Genomic DNA, 15501 nt, shown 5'->3' with positions numbered 1-15501 from the left:
CGTTGGTTAAACGGTTGCTACCGGCGTCGAGCCCTGGCTTCTGCTCGGCCGTGCTGCCCGTTGTCTTGGACTGAGTTTATTCATTAAAATCATTCATTTATCGCATTCCTGGGTCTACAGCGTCTGCCTCACCACCCGCACTTCTTGACAGTCTGATCCTTTATGACATGCGTCATAAATCAGCACCAGTAAAAATCTAAAATGGTGAGTGTTTACCACTGATGCTGGCTGACTTGTGGGCCTGAAGTACGTCTCACAGATTGAGAAGTGTTTTGGCGCCAACTAGTGGTTAAAGTGCGTTAGATCAGTTTTATTAAATCAGACGTGCGAAAGTAAACCTGATTTTGCCTATTAAACAAAATATATTGTTTATCTTTAAACAGTTAAAAAAAACAGATTTTTTTGTTAATTATTTCAGTATCTACGTGTTTTTTTTTTTTATTGGTCTTTTTCTTATTGGTCTCTTTTCTAAAATTGCGAAACGACGGACTCCTACACGAAACTAAGGGTTAAATCGGTTTCGAAATGTATCCAATGTTTTTTAAAAAAAGTCTATTTCTTCAGTTGAAAAAACCAAAATCAAGGTATCCAAGGAGACGCGGGAAGGCTTTTCCAGACAGAATATACTTTCCGGGGCATTTTTTAAAAAGTGGGACAACTTTCATCCAGTTACCTAGCATTGGACACCAAAACATTGTCGTGAACGGCTGCGATAGACTGATGCGTGTGTCTGACTGGACCACAGAGAAACGATGAAAAAGAAAGACAGTCTAATTCAGGTGTACTTTGACATTTGTTAAGTTTAATATGCAAATGAAATGTTTAATATTTCTTGACGCTAAAGAAGTGCCTCTTACTACACTGTACTACACCAAACAATTACACGTTAAGATTTTATGATGCTACAGCAATTTTTATTTTTTTTTTGCCTCTGTTCAGATCACATTTAACCACCGACAACAGATTTTAAAAAATCTTCAGTGGTGTGAGTAACAATTCCGGATGTCCAAGAATCACAGGAACATATTATTATTATTGTCGTCCCAAAGGCAGTCTTAGATCACACACCAGTGGTCATCCATAATCAACTAATTTCCCAGGTGGATTCTTACAAATTTCTTAGAATACAAATTGGTAAATAAACTCTCATACGCTGTTCAGGTTGACTGCGTCTGCAGGGTGGTTTGGTTGAAAAGCTTTATTTTATTTTTTTTTCTTCAAATTTTTATAATTTGATTTATTGGATATTTTTTTAGCATGACGGTGAAACAGAAACGTGGCATCAGTCAAATGACTTCTTTCGCCACAATGACTTTGTTTTCATCGTCAAATCTCGCCACAAATCTCGCCAAATCTCGAGATTTGATCCACCGCGAGAACTGGACGGTGTCATTGTCACATGTTCCAGCCTTCCTGTCTTCCTGGCCCCACTCACACCGCTGTAGAACCCATTTACAGCACACCCAAATATAATAACTCTTTTATAAAAATAAAAACTAAAAAATGTGCTACTCTGCTTCCCATTCTCTCAGCCCTCTCAAAGAAAGCTACTGTATTGGGTGATTTTATTACTTACTTATTTATTTTGTTAAGCTTTGAAATGGACATGAGCTGTTGGAGGCACTGAATAAAGTATAAATAAAATCAATAAGCGAGAATATTAGAGGGTGTCGTTCAAAAGTTAATTTATGTCAGTAACTCAGTTCACAAACTGATGGATGTTTGAAGACCTTTATTTCTGGGCTTAATAAAAAACAGTATGTTTAAGGTTATTTTCAAAAGGTAGTTTTGAAAATAAACAAGTCTCATTAGAACATATATTCTAACTTACTGAATATGATTGTGGGCCTTATTTATTCTATTATTACAGTGAAGCTTGTTTGTTCTGCCAACTTTCAGCCAGCACTGGACACCAAAAAACAACTGATAATCCTAACCAGCTGTGAGAGACTGGCCCGTCTGTTCCAGCCCACTGGACTGAAGTGAAACAAAGACCAAAGACAATGAAAGAAAGTATATTTCAGGCCGCTAACCTGATTTCAGTTGCCTTAGGTAAGTACTAACTTTTTTTTCTTGCTGAACATCTTGTGATTTTTTTAAAATTATTATTATTGTTTTATTTGTGTGGTGGAATTGCTGCCTGATGAGACAGAAGTTAGTGGGTTTAACCAGGGTTTTTACTGAAATGAGGTAAGCGTACTTTATATGTGCAGTCTTAATACCCTAGTGAAATGTTTAATTGTTTTTTTTGGGGGGTGGGGGGGTATGTATTTTCCCCTGACCCTAATTAAGTGTAGCTCAAATTTGAATATTGACTTATTTGTTGGTCACAGATAAAAACAATTAAAAATGTGTATTTGTCGTATTGTAAGATGTTAGTTAATGTACTTTGTTTTTAGAATAATCTTGTTATTTCCAGAAATACAAATTGACAATAAACTCTCGTGCACTGCTCAGATTGACTCTGTCTGCAGCAGCGACTACACTTTCAGTGCAGGTTGAAACCCTTTGGTGTTACTCAGAAAGTGATGCTGCTCTTTCTACATACTGTAGAGAAACCAGGCCTTCATTCAGCGTTTCTGCCTGTTTTGGCAACTTGTCTGTCCAAATGAAGGCTAAGCTCATTTGTTTCACACAAAGAGCTATGAAGCAGAAGGGGGTCAAGCAGTATGCCTCACTTCAGACCATTTTCAAAAGAAACAATAACCAGACTGGCCCAGAATATCATCTCAAACCCCACCCATGTTCTTCATTCAGAGTATCAGTTTCTTAACTTATTGACTCAGAGCTCTTGCATGTAGACTGAGCAGCTGCAAGAACTCATTCGTTCCACTTTCAATCAAAGCCATACACTGTAACAAACATTTAACTGTGATTGTTTTATATATTAATTTCTCTTATAATGGATTTAATATACAAGTGGTTTTAATCATTTTATTGTTTCTGCAAAAATTTTAAGTTTCTCCTAACCTAACCTATTTACTTTTCTTCGGTCAGTATTAATAATCAAATTTAATCTTTGTTGTGTATTTTGTCCCCGTCTTTTCCATTTATAAAGAAGCCGTTTTAATCAGATGGGGGAGTTCTTCTGCTGTCGATTCATGATGAACATTTGTGTTTTGAAATTTACACGTGGTACTGTTCGATACGTTACAGTGCAGTTCAATACATGACGATATTATTGAAAAGTACATTTAGTTCAGAAACTCTGCTAACAAAGTGATGGATGTTTCCAGACCTTCACTTCTCTAATAATACTTTTCTGTTTACAGACAATGAAAACACATAATTTAACAGTAGAATTTGCACATCAGACCGAAATAAAACATATTTAATTCAGAGATGAGGCTTGACAAAAAAGCATGCCTAATATGTATTGTTATTTCTAAAAGATATTTTTGAAAATAAACAAGCCTAATTAGAATACGTCCATCTGTTCATTCTTTATCTGAACACACTTGTCCTGCAGGGTCATGAGGGTGGCTGATGCCTGTCTACAGTAGCAGGTATACTGGGTGAGAGACTGGGTACACCCTGGACAGGTTTACTTATTTAGCATCAGGGTGCAATGTTACCTGGAGAGAAAAAAACTTTGAAGAATATATTATTCATCATTGAAACTAAAGCATTTCCTTTTATTTCTAATGGCTGTTATAAAGTATACCATTAGGTTGTTTTCACATCTTGATGGTATATATAAATATATAAAAATGTGTGTGTTTGTGACTTGTTTGCTTCATAGGGTTGGGCCTTGGATTTCTGCTGAGGATTCTAGTTCCTCTAACTCCACATCAAATTCACTGGATCCAAACGCCAGGGGAAATATTTCTAAACATGCTTCAGATATTTGCTGTCCCCCTCATTGTGACAAGCGTGATCGCAGGCAAGCTAAATATGAACGTAGATACTTGATGTATGAACTTGTTATTATTATAAAGATGTATTTGAAAGTTGCTTACTCATTGTTTTGTGGATAAACACTTGACCATAGCTGTATCTGGACATTAGATTCATATGGTGATCTTACTAATTATTTCTTGTGACTAAGAACTATAAGAAGATAAAGATGAGTTCAGACCTTTAGACTATTGTTAGGACACACATGAACTGGCATGTTGTCCTAGTCATTGCTCAGGCACCACATGAACTTCTGGTTCTGCTCTTATTTCTCAGGAGTGACTGAATTAAGCAACAAAATGTCCAAGAAAACGGCCATCTTCACTGGAATCTACATCTGTGGCACTACCTTCATTGCCATAAGTATTGGTAACGTTCTCATAGGTAGCAAATTTTAATGTAGATTTATCAAGACCACCATAGAGGGTATTGTGTTATTGTTTTTGACATGCTGCCTGAGACTTGTTGAAAAAAAAAAATCATAAAACTGTTCATTTAAAAGTGCATCTCAGGACAATCAAGATTGCTGTACCGTTAAAAGCTAACATAAAACAATAGCAACAGAATGAAATAAAGATTTAAAAAAATCCACATCATCATAAGCTATGAAAAATAGGTTCATCTAAAAAGATGGGGTTTTAGACCAGATTTCAATAGTCAGAGTGAGGTGATATTTTTGTAGATTATTTGTGTTGTAGGGTTGACTCTGGGGCTAATGGCTAAGCCTGGTGAGAGGCAAGACCTTTCATCCACTGAATCTCCGGATGTCCCACCCTCCTCCATTCATTTGGTCCTTCAGGACCTTTTAAGGTGAGAGAAGAAGAGTTCAGGCAAAATTCCTGCTTTTCTGAATATTAATGTTATAGTTTCCTGCATAGAAAAGAAACAATAGATGTTTTTTTATCATCTCTAACAAATACATACTATAAGTATTCATACTCCTTGAACTTTTCCATATTTTGTGACATTACAATCACAAACACGAATGTGTTTCATTGGAATTTTATGAGAAAGGCCAAAACACAGTGGTGTGCAATTGTGAAATAGAAAGAAAATTGGGTCAGTGGTTCCCAAAGATTTTCTGGGCCCCCCTATGGATTATAATAAAATCCCCCCAAAAGAGAAAAAAAAATCAACTGGGCACACACATCGTTCAACCAGACATAAACCTTTACACACATTTTGTTTTCAAACTCCACCGAAGTTAATTTCACACTTCAGGTTGCAACAAAACTACAAACCATCTCTACAGTGAAACACTTTTGTGTAACTGTTTAGTTTTTGTTTTTCATTCATCCATACTGCTTCCCGCGACCCCCTTGCAATGGCACTATGCCTCCCCTAGGGGGCGAACCCCACACTTTGGGAACCGCTGACTTAGGGGGTTGAATACTTTTGCACATTGCATTTTTCAGTTTGTAAAAATGTTTTGAATCATGTATAATTTTCTTTCTGCTTCACAAATGCATACCACTTTCTGTTGGTCTTTCACAATAAATTTCAATGAAATACACTTATGTTTGTAATGTGACAAAATATGGAAAGGTTCAAGGGATATAAATGCCTTTTCTTCCCATTGCTTGAGTTAAAACTATGTTGGTTTATGTGTAAAATTTATGGTGAAAAATTATATCCTCATGTTTTGTGTCTTACAGTTTTTCTCAGTTGGTTTGGTGCTTTTCTCAGAACATAATTAAAATTCACAAAAACTTCTTGTTCAATCTTCAAATTATTGTGCCTCTTAAGCACATCAAAAAAAGAAGTTTCTCATTTCTTTCAACAAGTTACAAATACTTTTTTACATTTATGCAGGTGATTCTATCTGATTCTCTGATTCTTCTTACTTACGTCATGTTCATAAAAATTAATTATGTCATAAGTTTGGTTTTCTGATTGTCTTATGTTCCCATTTCTACTTTGTTTTTGTTTTTTTCTTTGTGCTCTGCAGTTTTGTCTTGTTCCTTCCGTGCCAAACTAACATGGTCGGGTCAGCAGATTACAGTAAAAGGATAAATGTGAATTTTGCGGTCTCTTGCCATTAACCTCCCATAATTACAATTTACAATACTTATCAAAACTTTAGCTGTAGTTTACAACAGAACATCCCTTCACACTGTTATATTGACAACACGCCCAATCAATTTGACTGTCACAATGAAATGAGGACGTTTAATTCCGAGGCATTGGCACGTTCATTGACTCAGATGTTTAATTTTGAGAAAGAAACTGGCTTTTGCAGATAATCCAAGGTGTTTTGCTGCTTGTAGAAATTGTTTTGAGAAACGCACTTTTTCGCGAATGTCAAGAATGATTTGAGAAATGCACCAAAGCGACTAAGAAAGACTAACATCTACAAGCACAGTTATTTTGTGACTCTCCTTTGACTCACATAGGAACATGATTCCAGAGAGCTTTCTTCAGGCTTTCTATGAGCAGGTATGTTTTTATTCAGAAGCACAACTCACTGTGTAAATTCCCATGTTGAGTTTGGAAAGTTCCCACAGTTTATTTATTTTCCTCTCAGTACAAGACTGAGATTGTTCTTATTAAAAGAGAAGAATCTGTCCCCAACATTGGTCAGGTGAGTATTTTTTTTCCTGATCTTTGTTCTTTTTCTATAACAACTTCCAAAAGTCTTCACAGCCTTTGTGGGGGGGAAAAAAAGTCTTTCACATGTTGTCAATTTACAACCACAAACTTTAATGTGTTTTGTTTAGATTTAAAGTAATCAAAAAGCACAAGAGTACTTGGTTGTGAACAGGACAAAAAAGAAGGGATGGCTTTAAAAACCTTCCAAATTAAAACCTGAAATGAGAGGTGGTGTTTGTGCTCAGCCCACCTGAGGGGCAACTGTGCCTTTCTGCAGTTGTCGTTGGGTGGGGGGTACATCATGTGATGTAACACACACAAGAAAGACAACCATCCAGGCACTGATAGCATGCTTCTATGAGGCTGTATGAGGGCTGGTTCTCAAATAAAGCCCTCGAGGACTGATGTCCTGCAGGTTTTAGGTGTGTCTCCATTTCAGCACACCTGAACCGGGTCATTAACATGACTCCAGAGCAGTGTTTCCCAACCTTAAGGCACACTGGCTTGCGTGGTTTTAGATGTTTCCCTGCCTCAACACACCCCCATTCAGATGATTGAAATTCAGCAAAAGCCTATTAATCAGCCATCAACTTGAAATCAAGTTTCCTAAAGCAGGTAAATGCCTAAAACAAGCAGGGCAGTGTGCCTTGAGGACCAGGGTTGAAAAACACTGCTCTGCTAACCCATCAGTTAATTCATTAGTACACACACACACACACACACACGCATCCATCCATTATCTTACATTAGTTGGGTCGCGAGGGATGATGGTGCCAATGGTCAACTGGTGGAGGAAACCCTGGACAGGTCGTCAGTCTAGCGCAGTGTGCACAAGCAACAAAAACTTACAACTAAATATGTTAAGGTGAACCGGAGGAAGAAAGTCATGTTTCACATTAGTAGTGGCACTGAATGTGGAAGATGTGTCATCCATCAACTAATTCTGGAGGGAACTAATTTGCTAAATAGTCAGAGCAGTATGCTTTCCATAAGTGTAGAGGAATACAATCATATTAATAGTTAAAAAAATTATGTTGTTCGGTTGGTTCGCACTAAGATATGTTTTAACCTAAAAGAAATGTATTGTGTCAAATGGACTGGGTCAGTCTGACCTAGAAGTCAGGAAGGAATTCAGATTTGGAGAAGATATGGAATAACAATCACTTAAGGGAGGAAAGATGTTAGTCTTAAGCAGTTGTGCAAGAAAGTTCTGGCACCCGACTTTCCCCTGCTCACCTGCGAAGGAACCGGGCCGGAGCCCAAGACTTGGTAAAAAAAAACTCTGTTTGGACAGAAAAGGAACAAACAACTTGACTAATAGTTCTTCAGATGGAGCAGATTTGATTCCAGGAGGTCAACTCCTAATTCTCGGAGCTTCCAGTAATGAAGGGGAGTAACGCCATTGGTCGAAGCTTCCCAATACACACCAGTAGAGCTGAGACTGTATAAACAGCTGATATCAGAAGCAGAAGTCAAGAGATTTTGGATTCCTGTAACGATGTAAATGTGATGCAGATGTGCATGAAATATCTTCCCGTTTTGGCTATGAGCAGAGGGAATTTGTATCATTTCTTTATTTATATATTCCATGAGTTTAGGCACCTTTAAATTCCTCCATGTAAGCAGCTCTTTATTTAGTTTCTTTGTTTTATTTTGCCGGAAAAAAAACACTAAAAGACTTAAGTGATGAAAAAATTGTTTAAATACACAAAGACTTTTTTTTTATGTTTGTATATATATATATAAATGTTTTTCTATTGAATTTGTTTCTTCCCACCTCTCAATCTGAACGGGTTCTTTTGCTAAATAAATTTTTACAAAATAAATCAAAATAAGATACATTGAAGTTTAGGATTTCAATGCGACTAATTGTGGAACAGTGATATTTATTGTCCAATAATGATGCACTTCTACAATATTGCTCTAAGAGTTTTAGAAACAGCATATTTATGATATTTTTTTGTTTTTGTTTGTTTTTTTGCACAGAATGACACCGAGATAAGACTGATAGGCAGTTATGTTGCTGGACCCAACATGATAGGACTGATCGTCTGGTCTTTTGTCATCGGCATCATGTTAAACAATGTGAAAAGCAAGTCCAATGTCACTGTGCAGGTCATTCAATGCCTCAACGAAGCAATAAAAATCACATTTAACTGGATCCTGTGGTAAGATCAAACAGTGCATCATTTCACTCTTTTACCAAATTAGACCCATTTTTAACATGAATATTATCTCAATTATTTCCGATCAAACACAAGAGGAAGTCACCAGTACTATACCACTTAAATGTCATTTCAGTTCTTGTATTTACGGCAAGAATGACCGTTAACCTTCTTAACAAAATTAGTAAAGCAAAAATTTTAAATGCCTATTTTATTTAGCCTTCTGGCTGCTTTTTGTTTCAGGTACTTGCCAGTAGGAGTGTTGTTCCTGGTTACACACCAGGTGCTGGAGGTGCAGGACTGGGGCGCCATCATTAAACTTGGAAAGCTTTCAGGGCTGGTTCTTCTGGGGTATGTACACCTCCTGTGTCTCAGCTTTATTAATAAGTTGAAACCACTGAACTCTACATAAGAAGGAGAGAAACTGCTTTGAATGTTATTTACAGAAAAGTATCACTGATTTTACTGAGATTTCCTCCTTCTTTATGTTTAGAGATCAGTTCTTATGAATACAATCCAGCAATGACTTTGAAAAGCATAAATATCTATACTGGATATCGACGTTTCGACTCGGGAGTGTACTGTTAGAATTCTCTAATTTTTGCCTGCTTGTAATCTGACCACTCGAACCCTTGTGTGCACTTTGATTGAGTCCACACTTCATAGAGTGGTGTAGGGGCCCGGTTGAGTATTGGAACCGGGTCCTTGACTGCATGCTAGTGATGCCATTCAGCCATTTAATTCAAGCGTGTAGGACAAGGGAAACTTCTAAAAGTCTGGTACACTGGCTCTTGAGGATTAGATATCACCAGCTTATCCATGTGTTAGAAAGGTCTAGTCAAATCCAGACCTATAATCACTTGATTATAGGTCAAATGATTATAGTCCGCTATTTTGCGGAGAGGAATGTGAAAGAGCAAAGCTGGTGCAGACATAACCCAGCAGGCTGCAGCTGGAACTGCAGCAAAAGGTTGATCTATAATGCATAATGTAGATGTACGAACATTTTCATAGATGAATGGTTACTGGGAAACCATGCATCATTTTCTTTCCACTTTACAGTGATGAACTACTGTGTATTAGTATATCATATAAAATCCCTCCAAACACTCTAAGGTGTCTGGTATTACCATGACAAAATGTATAAAAGTATCAAAGTTAAAGGCCAGTGAGTACTGACCTTTAATACTTAATAACACTGAGCATGACTTTATTGTCTCTTTCAGGCTTATAATCCATGCCCTTTTTGTTCTTCCTGGGCTTTATTTCATAATCCTCAGAGTGAACCCTTATGTCATCTTCGAGAAGACCTCAAGGGCCTTGCTGACAGCATTTGTTATTGCGTCCAGGTGAGATGTTCTGCTTGTTTGTTGTCAGAGTGGGACACCTTTCTAGTTTCCACATATGAACAGTGCTCCAATAAAGGATGTGTTTTCTGCCAAAGCTCCGCCACTCTGCCCATCACCCTCCAATGCTGTGAAGAGAACATGAAGGTCAATGTGAGACTCTGCCGCCTCATGCTGCCCATCGCCACTACCATCAACAAGAATGGGACCGCGCTCTACGAAGTGATCGCTGTTGTCTTTATTGCCCAGATAAATAACATCATGCTGGATGTCGGCCAGATAATCATCATTGGGTAAGCTACTTCCTAGATGTGCCTGGAATTGAGAAAACATGCATAGTGGAATTGTTAAATTGTTGGGGGGGGGGTTCTTATAACAACCAAGTAACTATGTTACCTTTAGTTGTTAAAGAAATGCAATCAATATGAAATATAAATTAAAAGATATTTGGCTTTGATATTTAATGCCTTGAAATTGGCCATTTGTCTCTTTAAAAATTATACTCTTTGAAACTCTGCCTTCAGAAAGTCATCACAACAACAGCGCTCCTCTATTAACCTTTTAAGTTTCTGCCTGTGTTGCACTCAGAAGTAGCTCATATGCTGAGCTCAGGAAATGCACAGTTCCACGTGTTTGCTAATTGCTGCTGGCTAGTCTGAATGAGCTGAGGGTGAGAGTTGTGGGAGAGGGGTGCTCTGTGAACCTTGTTCAGCTCCAAGGTTCCAAGCTGCCACTTTCAGAGCTTTGTCTGAAAGTGCCGATCAGTCCACAGAGGCACAGCTGAGTGGTTGTCATGGGAGATTACAGGATTTCTCCAAAAAATGCATGAAATTATGCGACACTCCAGGTATGTTTCTGATGAGGAAATAACATTATGACACGATGTAAGCTCAAAAAAGTAAGTTTTGCATAATACTAACCACTTAAAGAGGAAAGGCTGACACACAGCTGTGTGTTGTACCTAAGACAAAAATGCTCATGAAGGCTGTGCTTGGTTTGCAGCTTGACTGTTTCCATTATCAGCTTTGGAACTGCAGGGATCCCAGTATCGGGAGCTATGACCACTATCCTGATTCTGACATCTTCGGGACTGCCTGCAGATGATGCCTACGTTCTGCTGGTGGTGGAATGGCTTCTGTAAGTCCAACTTGATGCTCACAGCCTGATATTTGTGTTTCAAAATTACTTTGAAGTGTCACTGAAATGATAAAAACCACTTACATGATTTAAACAACAGCTTTTTACAATAAATGGCCTTGTGATGTAAACAGCATAAATCAAACCCTACACAACTAGGCTGAGTACAGGGAGGCAGAGAAGGTTCTGAGCGACTCTTAGCGAAGATTTGAGCCATTTGTCTGAAGAACCTAGATGGAGTGATGAAGAAGAGGGAGCTGGTTCTACTGAAGAACTGCAATCCTATTTCTTTGAGCCATGTAGTTCAGGAAGCAAGGATGACTCCAGCATTTCTTGGGAGGAACGATCTGAGCTGGACATCTGTCTCCTCCAAATCACTGAATCGTAATAAACAGATATAGTAGTTATTCATATTATTATGAATTATTATTATTATATCCTGAATACGTCACAAGATGGAAGAAGAGCTGGTGCAGCTGGTTGTTGTAGAGCGAGAGACAGAAAACCTTCAAGAAAAACAAAGCTGAGTCTGACAGCATGCTTCTTCTCTTCCTCTGGGCTCTTCAGAGACCATTTCGGCACTTCGGTGAATGTTCTGGGAGACTGCTTTGGTGTGGCTGTCATCAATTATCTGTGCTACGATGACCTGATGAAGTACGACAATAAAAGGTGAATGAAATTATTCAAATTACATGTTCATTTGCAAAGACACAATGTTGCCAAAAGTATTTGCTCCCTGATCCAAATCGTTGAGTTCAGGCGTTCCAGTGGCTTCCACAGCTGCAGGTGTATGAAAGCCACCACTGAGACTGAACAAATAGGTCACTCTCAATAGCAACAGTGAACTTGAGACTAACACCATGATGGGATGCCACCTGTGCACGACTTAAATTCATTACATTTCCTCTATTCTAGACCGGTGTGGACATTTTGTCTGAAGTTTCAAATCCTGCCTCAAATGTAACAAAAGAAATATGTACAGCAGCAAAGACTTTCGTCCCTAGACTCCAGAATACAAACTGGCTGTCCCCTTAGTTCCTCCTTTCCCTTTACTTTTGCTGTATGGAGAGCATCTTCATATATGCTAGCTGCTGGGTTGCAAAGAAAAACGTTCTCCGAGGGGTTATTGCCACTGCCATTGAATAACTGGCCACTCCCTCCCCAACCCCAATGAACTCTACTATTCTTATTGTCTCAGGAAATAAAACAAAAAAATATTAATTATTTTTGTAAGCACATAATCTATTTCAGCTTGCGCCTTCAGGTAGAAGATGGAAACAATAAGATTTTGAGTAAACAGGCTTGACAACAGTTTTTAACACCACTGGTTATTTTTGAACTGTTTCAAATAACAATTATCTGATTGTAGCAGGAGCTGTTCTGCTCGTAAAACACTTACACATATTGTGTAAATACAATTTCATTTTTTACTGCATTGTTAAATAAACATCCTCACGGTCCTTCCTGTCCCTGTGAATCTCACCTTCACACAAGTCACTTCTTTCGAGCCTGTAGTTCTCCAAAGCCAGATCTCTGATCTCCTCGCTGTGTTTGGGAGTGTTGCATTCTGATCATTTCTGGAACCTAGTTTCAGTGGGGATGATATGATGTTAGTATGCAATGGGCAGGTCCCACTTTGCTCTGCTGTGACAGGACTCTTGGTAAACGTCAGAAACCAACAGTGAGGGGTCCTGAGTGCACCGATGGCAGAGGTGCTGAACTGCTTCTTTGCTCTCTATCAGCAGTTCTCTTCTGCTCCAGCCCTGCCCAGCCCCAGCTGGTTTCACCTCACTCCCTGTACAAGAGGATGATGTCAGACTGGTGGTCCTGGCAGTGAACCACAGCATTTTTTTTTTTACCATTACGAAGATCCCAACCTTGTGGGAACAGTTGGAAAATGGCGTCTTTCTGTTAGCACGTGACTGAGCACCAGTACACAAACCAGTGTCCATAACATGTATTATTGCATTTTGCGTGGAAGAACTTAACCGGTTTGCTCATATCATATCTAACCCTGTGGGTTGGGAATAGACATCCCTCTAGTTCTCATGTGTGTGTGAAGGCAGATGAAATAATGCTTTTGTCAACATTGTGTAAATCCCTTTCTGAGCTGTATCAATGGTCTCTGTATTATTCACACATAAACTCACATAACAATGATCTAAATGTATCAGAATGTCTTCAGTTTGGAGAAATTTGAGCATAGATTGTTATAAGTCATTTACACTAAGTGGTAAGACAAGAGGTACTTTAGTCTCAGTTTGTCTTGAACTTTATTGACCATGTTTTCCATTTTACCTGTTAGCATTGAAAAGACTCGTTCCATCAAGGACATCGAAATGGACTTATCCTTTTTGGATTCTGATGAAGAGTCCATTTCCTCCACCCCTTCATCCCACTCAAGATCCATTTCACCTAAGAGAGGGGATCATCTCAGAAGAGTGGTAACGCCACCAAGCTGAAACCTCTGGATAGGGACGTCATCATCCGGGGGTGTCTGAGCTGCTCATTTCCATGTTTGCCCCTGTTTTTATTAGGAGGATGGGGCCATATCAGTTTATTCATGTGTTTCTTTGTTTCTATTTTTTTTCAGTTCTTGCAAATATGAAATTATTTACTTATATCTCCATATTTTATTGATGTTTAATTTAATGAGTATGTATAACTATTGTTATGTGTTTGAATAAAACTGATCTGTACTACAATAGATTTTATGGTTGTTACTTTTCTTTTTGCATGCTCACTATTTACGGTCTTTTGTGTATTTATAAATTTGATCTTTCTCAAATGGCTGGTTAAATATACTCACCAGCCACTTTATTAGGTACACATTACTAATAAATGTGTACCTTATTAGGTACAAGATTGGATCCCCTTTTGCCTTCAGAACTACCTTAATCCTTAATGGCATCGACTCAACAAGGTACTGGAAACATTCCTCAGAGAGTCTGGTCCATATTGACATGATAGCATTAAACAGTTGCTGCAGATTTGTTGGCTTCACATCCATGATGGAAATAATCCCAAAGATGTTCTATTGGACTGAGATCTGGTGACTGTGGAGACCAGTCGAGTTCAGTGAACTCATTGTCGTGTTCTAGAAACCAGTCTAGGGGAAACATACTGTTGGGGAAGCGCAGACTGACGTAACTCATCTTAAAACACCAGAAAATGTCCATGTTCAGTTGCTGCAAAAAGGAGAAAAGCAGCCCATTGAAAGCACTAGAGCATATAGTGATAGAAACCATAAAAGAGAAGCAGCACAATAGACATTTTTACCTTGTTCTGTATCGGCATATCGCCCATCACTTGTATATGGTTTGATTTACCCTGAATACGTCACAAGATGGAAGAACAGCTGGTGCAGCTGGTTGTTGTAGAGCGAGAGACAGAAAACCTTCAAGAAAAACAAAGCTGAGTCTGACAGCATGCTTCTTCTCTTCCTCTGGGCTCTTCAGAGACCATTTCGGCACTTCGGTGAATGTTCTGGGAGACTTTGGTGTGGCTGTCATCAATTATCTGTGCTATGATGACAATGAAAGGTAAATGAAATCATTCAAATTACATGTTAAAAAGACACAATGTTGCCAAAAGTATTCACTCCCAAATCACTGAATTTAGATTTTCCAGTGACCTCCACCTTTACAGTTGTGTGAAATCCAGCACTGAGGCTGTGGGGAAAAGCGTGCTCTCAGAAGAAATAGTGGTACCGACATTGGATGCCACCTGTGCACTCCGTCTAGCCAGGTGCGCCGTATAAGGGAGAAAAGTTATGATAATTCCAAGGGCCCCTGACCGACAGGGGGCCCTCCACAATTTATTTTTATTATGTATTTATTTTTTTCCATAGAAATGAAAAAGAAATGGGGCCCTGTCAATTACAAAGTTAATCATATTGAGTTTCCTAAAATAGTTTTTAGCAGTACAAATCAAATGTTGCCCCTCCCTTACCAAAAAACACACATCCATATTTGCACTGAATCCCCCTGGATCTGCATGAAGTGGTTCGTTCCTGCTTAGCGCTTGACGGTGACGATGTTCAGCAGCAGTCTGATGTTGTCTGATCCTTTATGACATGCGTCATAAATCAGCACCAGTAAAAATCTAAAATGGTGAGCAGTGTTGTATAAAGTACTGAAATCTCAGAGTCAAGTAAAAGTACAAGTACCTCTCCAAAATACGACTTTGGTAAAAGTCGAAGTCACTGACTGAAATGTTACTTGAGTAAAAGTCTTAAAGTATCTGAAACGTCTTGTACTTAAGTATGGAAATTACTGTAAAAATGGATGTACTCAAGTAATGTAATGAAAAGTACAAGTAAAAAGTAAAACAAGGCAAGTTTGAATGACATGTCTGATATTTTGGTA

At 38.4% G+C, this 15501-nt stretch overlaps 1 protein-coding gene across 1 annotated transcript; it reads left to right on the top strand.

Moving 5' to 3' along the window:
- The first annotated feature begins 2003 nt into the window (after positions 1-2003).
- On the top strand, positions 2004-13758 carry LOC116719620 (excitatory amino acid transporter 3-like). The gene is made up of 13 exons (XM_032562176.1): positions 2004-2052; positions 3743-3883; positions 4174-4266; positions 4596-4707; positions 6291-6333; positions 6422-6478; positions 8473-8654; positions 8895-9002; positions 9878-10000; positions 10096-10290; positions 11000-11134; positions 11702-11797; positions 13431-13758. The coding sequence occupies exons 1-13, from the start codon at positions 2004-2006 to the stop codon at positions 13594-13596; spliced, it is 1500 nt and encodes a 499-aa protein (XP_032418067.1). The 3' UTR covers positions 13597-13758.
- Positions 13759-15501: the final 1743 nt, after the last annotated feature.

The sequence above is a fragment of the Xiphophorus hellerii genome, chromosome 1 (assembly GCF_003331165.1).
Source record: "Xiphophorus hellerii strain 12219 chromosome 1, Xiphophorus_hellerii-4.1, whole genome shotgun sequence".
Taxonomy (NCBI): Eukaryota; Metazoa; Chordata; class Actinopteri; order Cyprinodontiformes; family Poeciliidae; genus Xiphophorus; species Xiphophorus hellerii.
The sequence above is the reverse complement of the archived record's forward strand: the minus strand, read 5'-3'. Positions and strand labels throughout refer to the sequence as shown.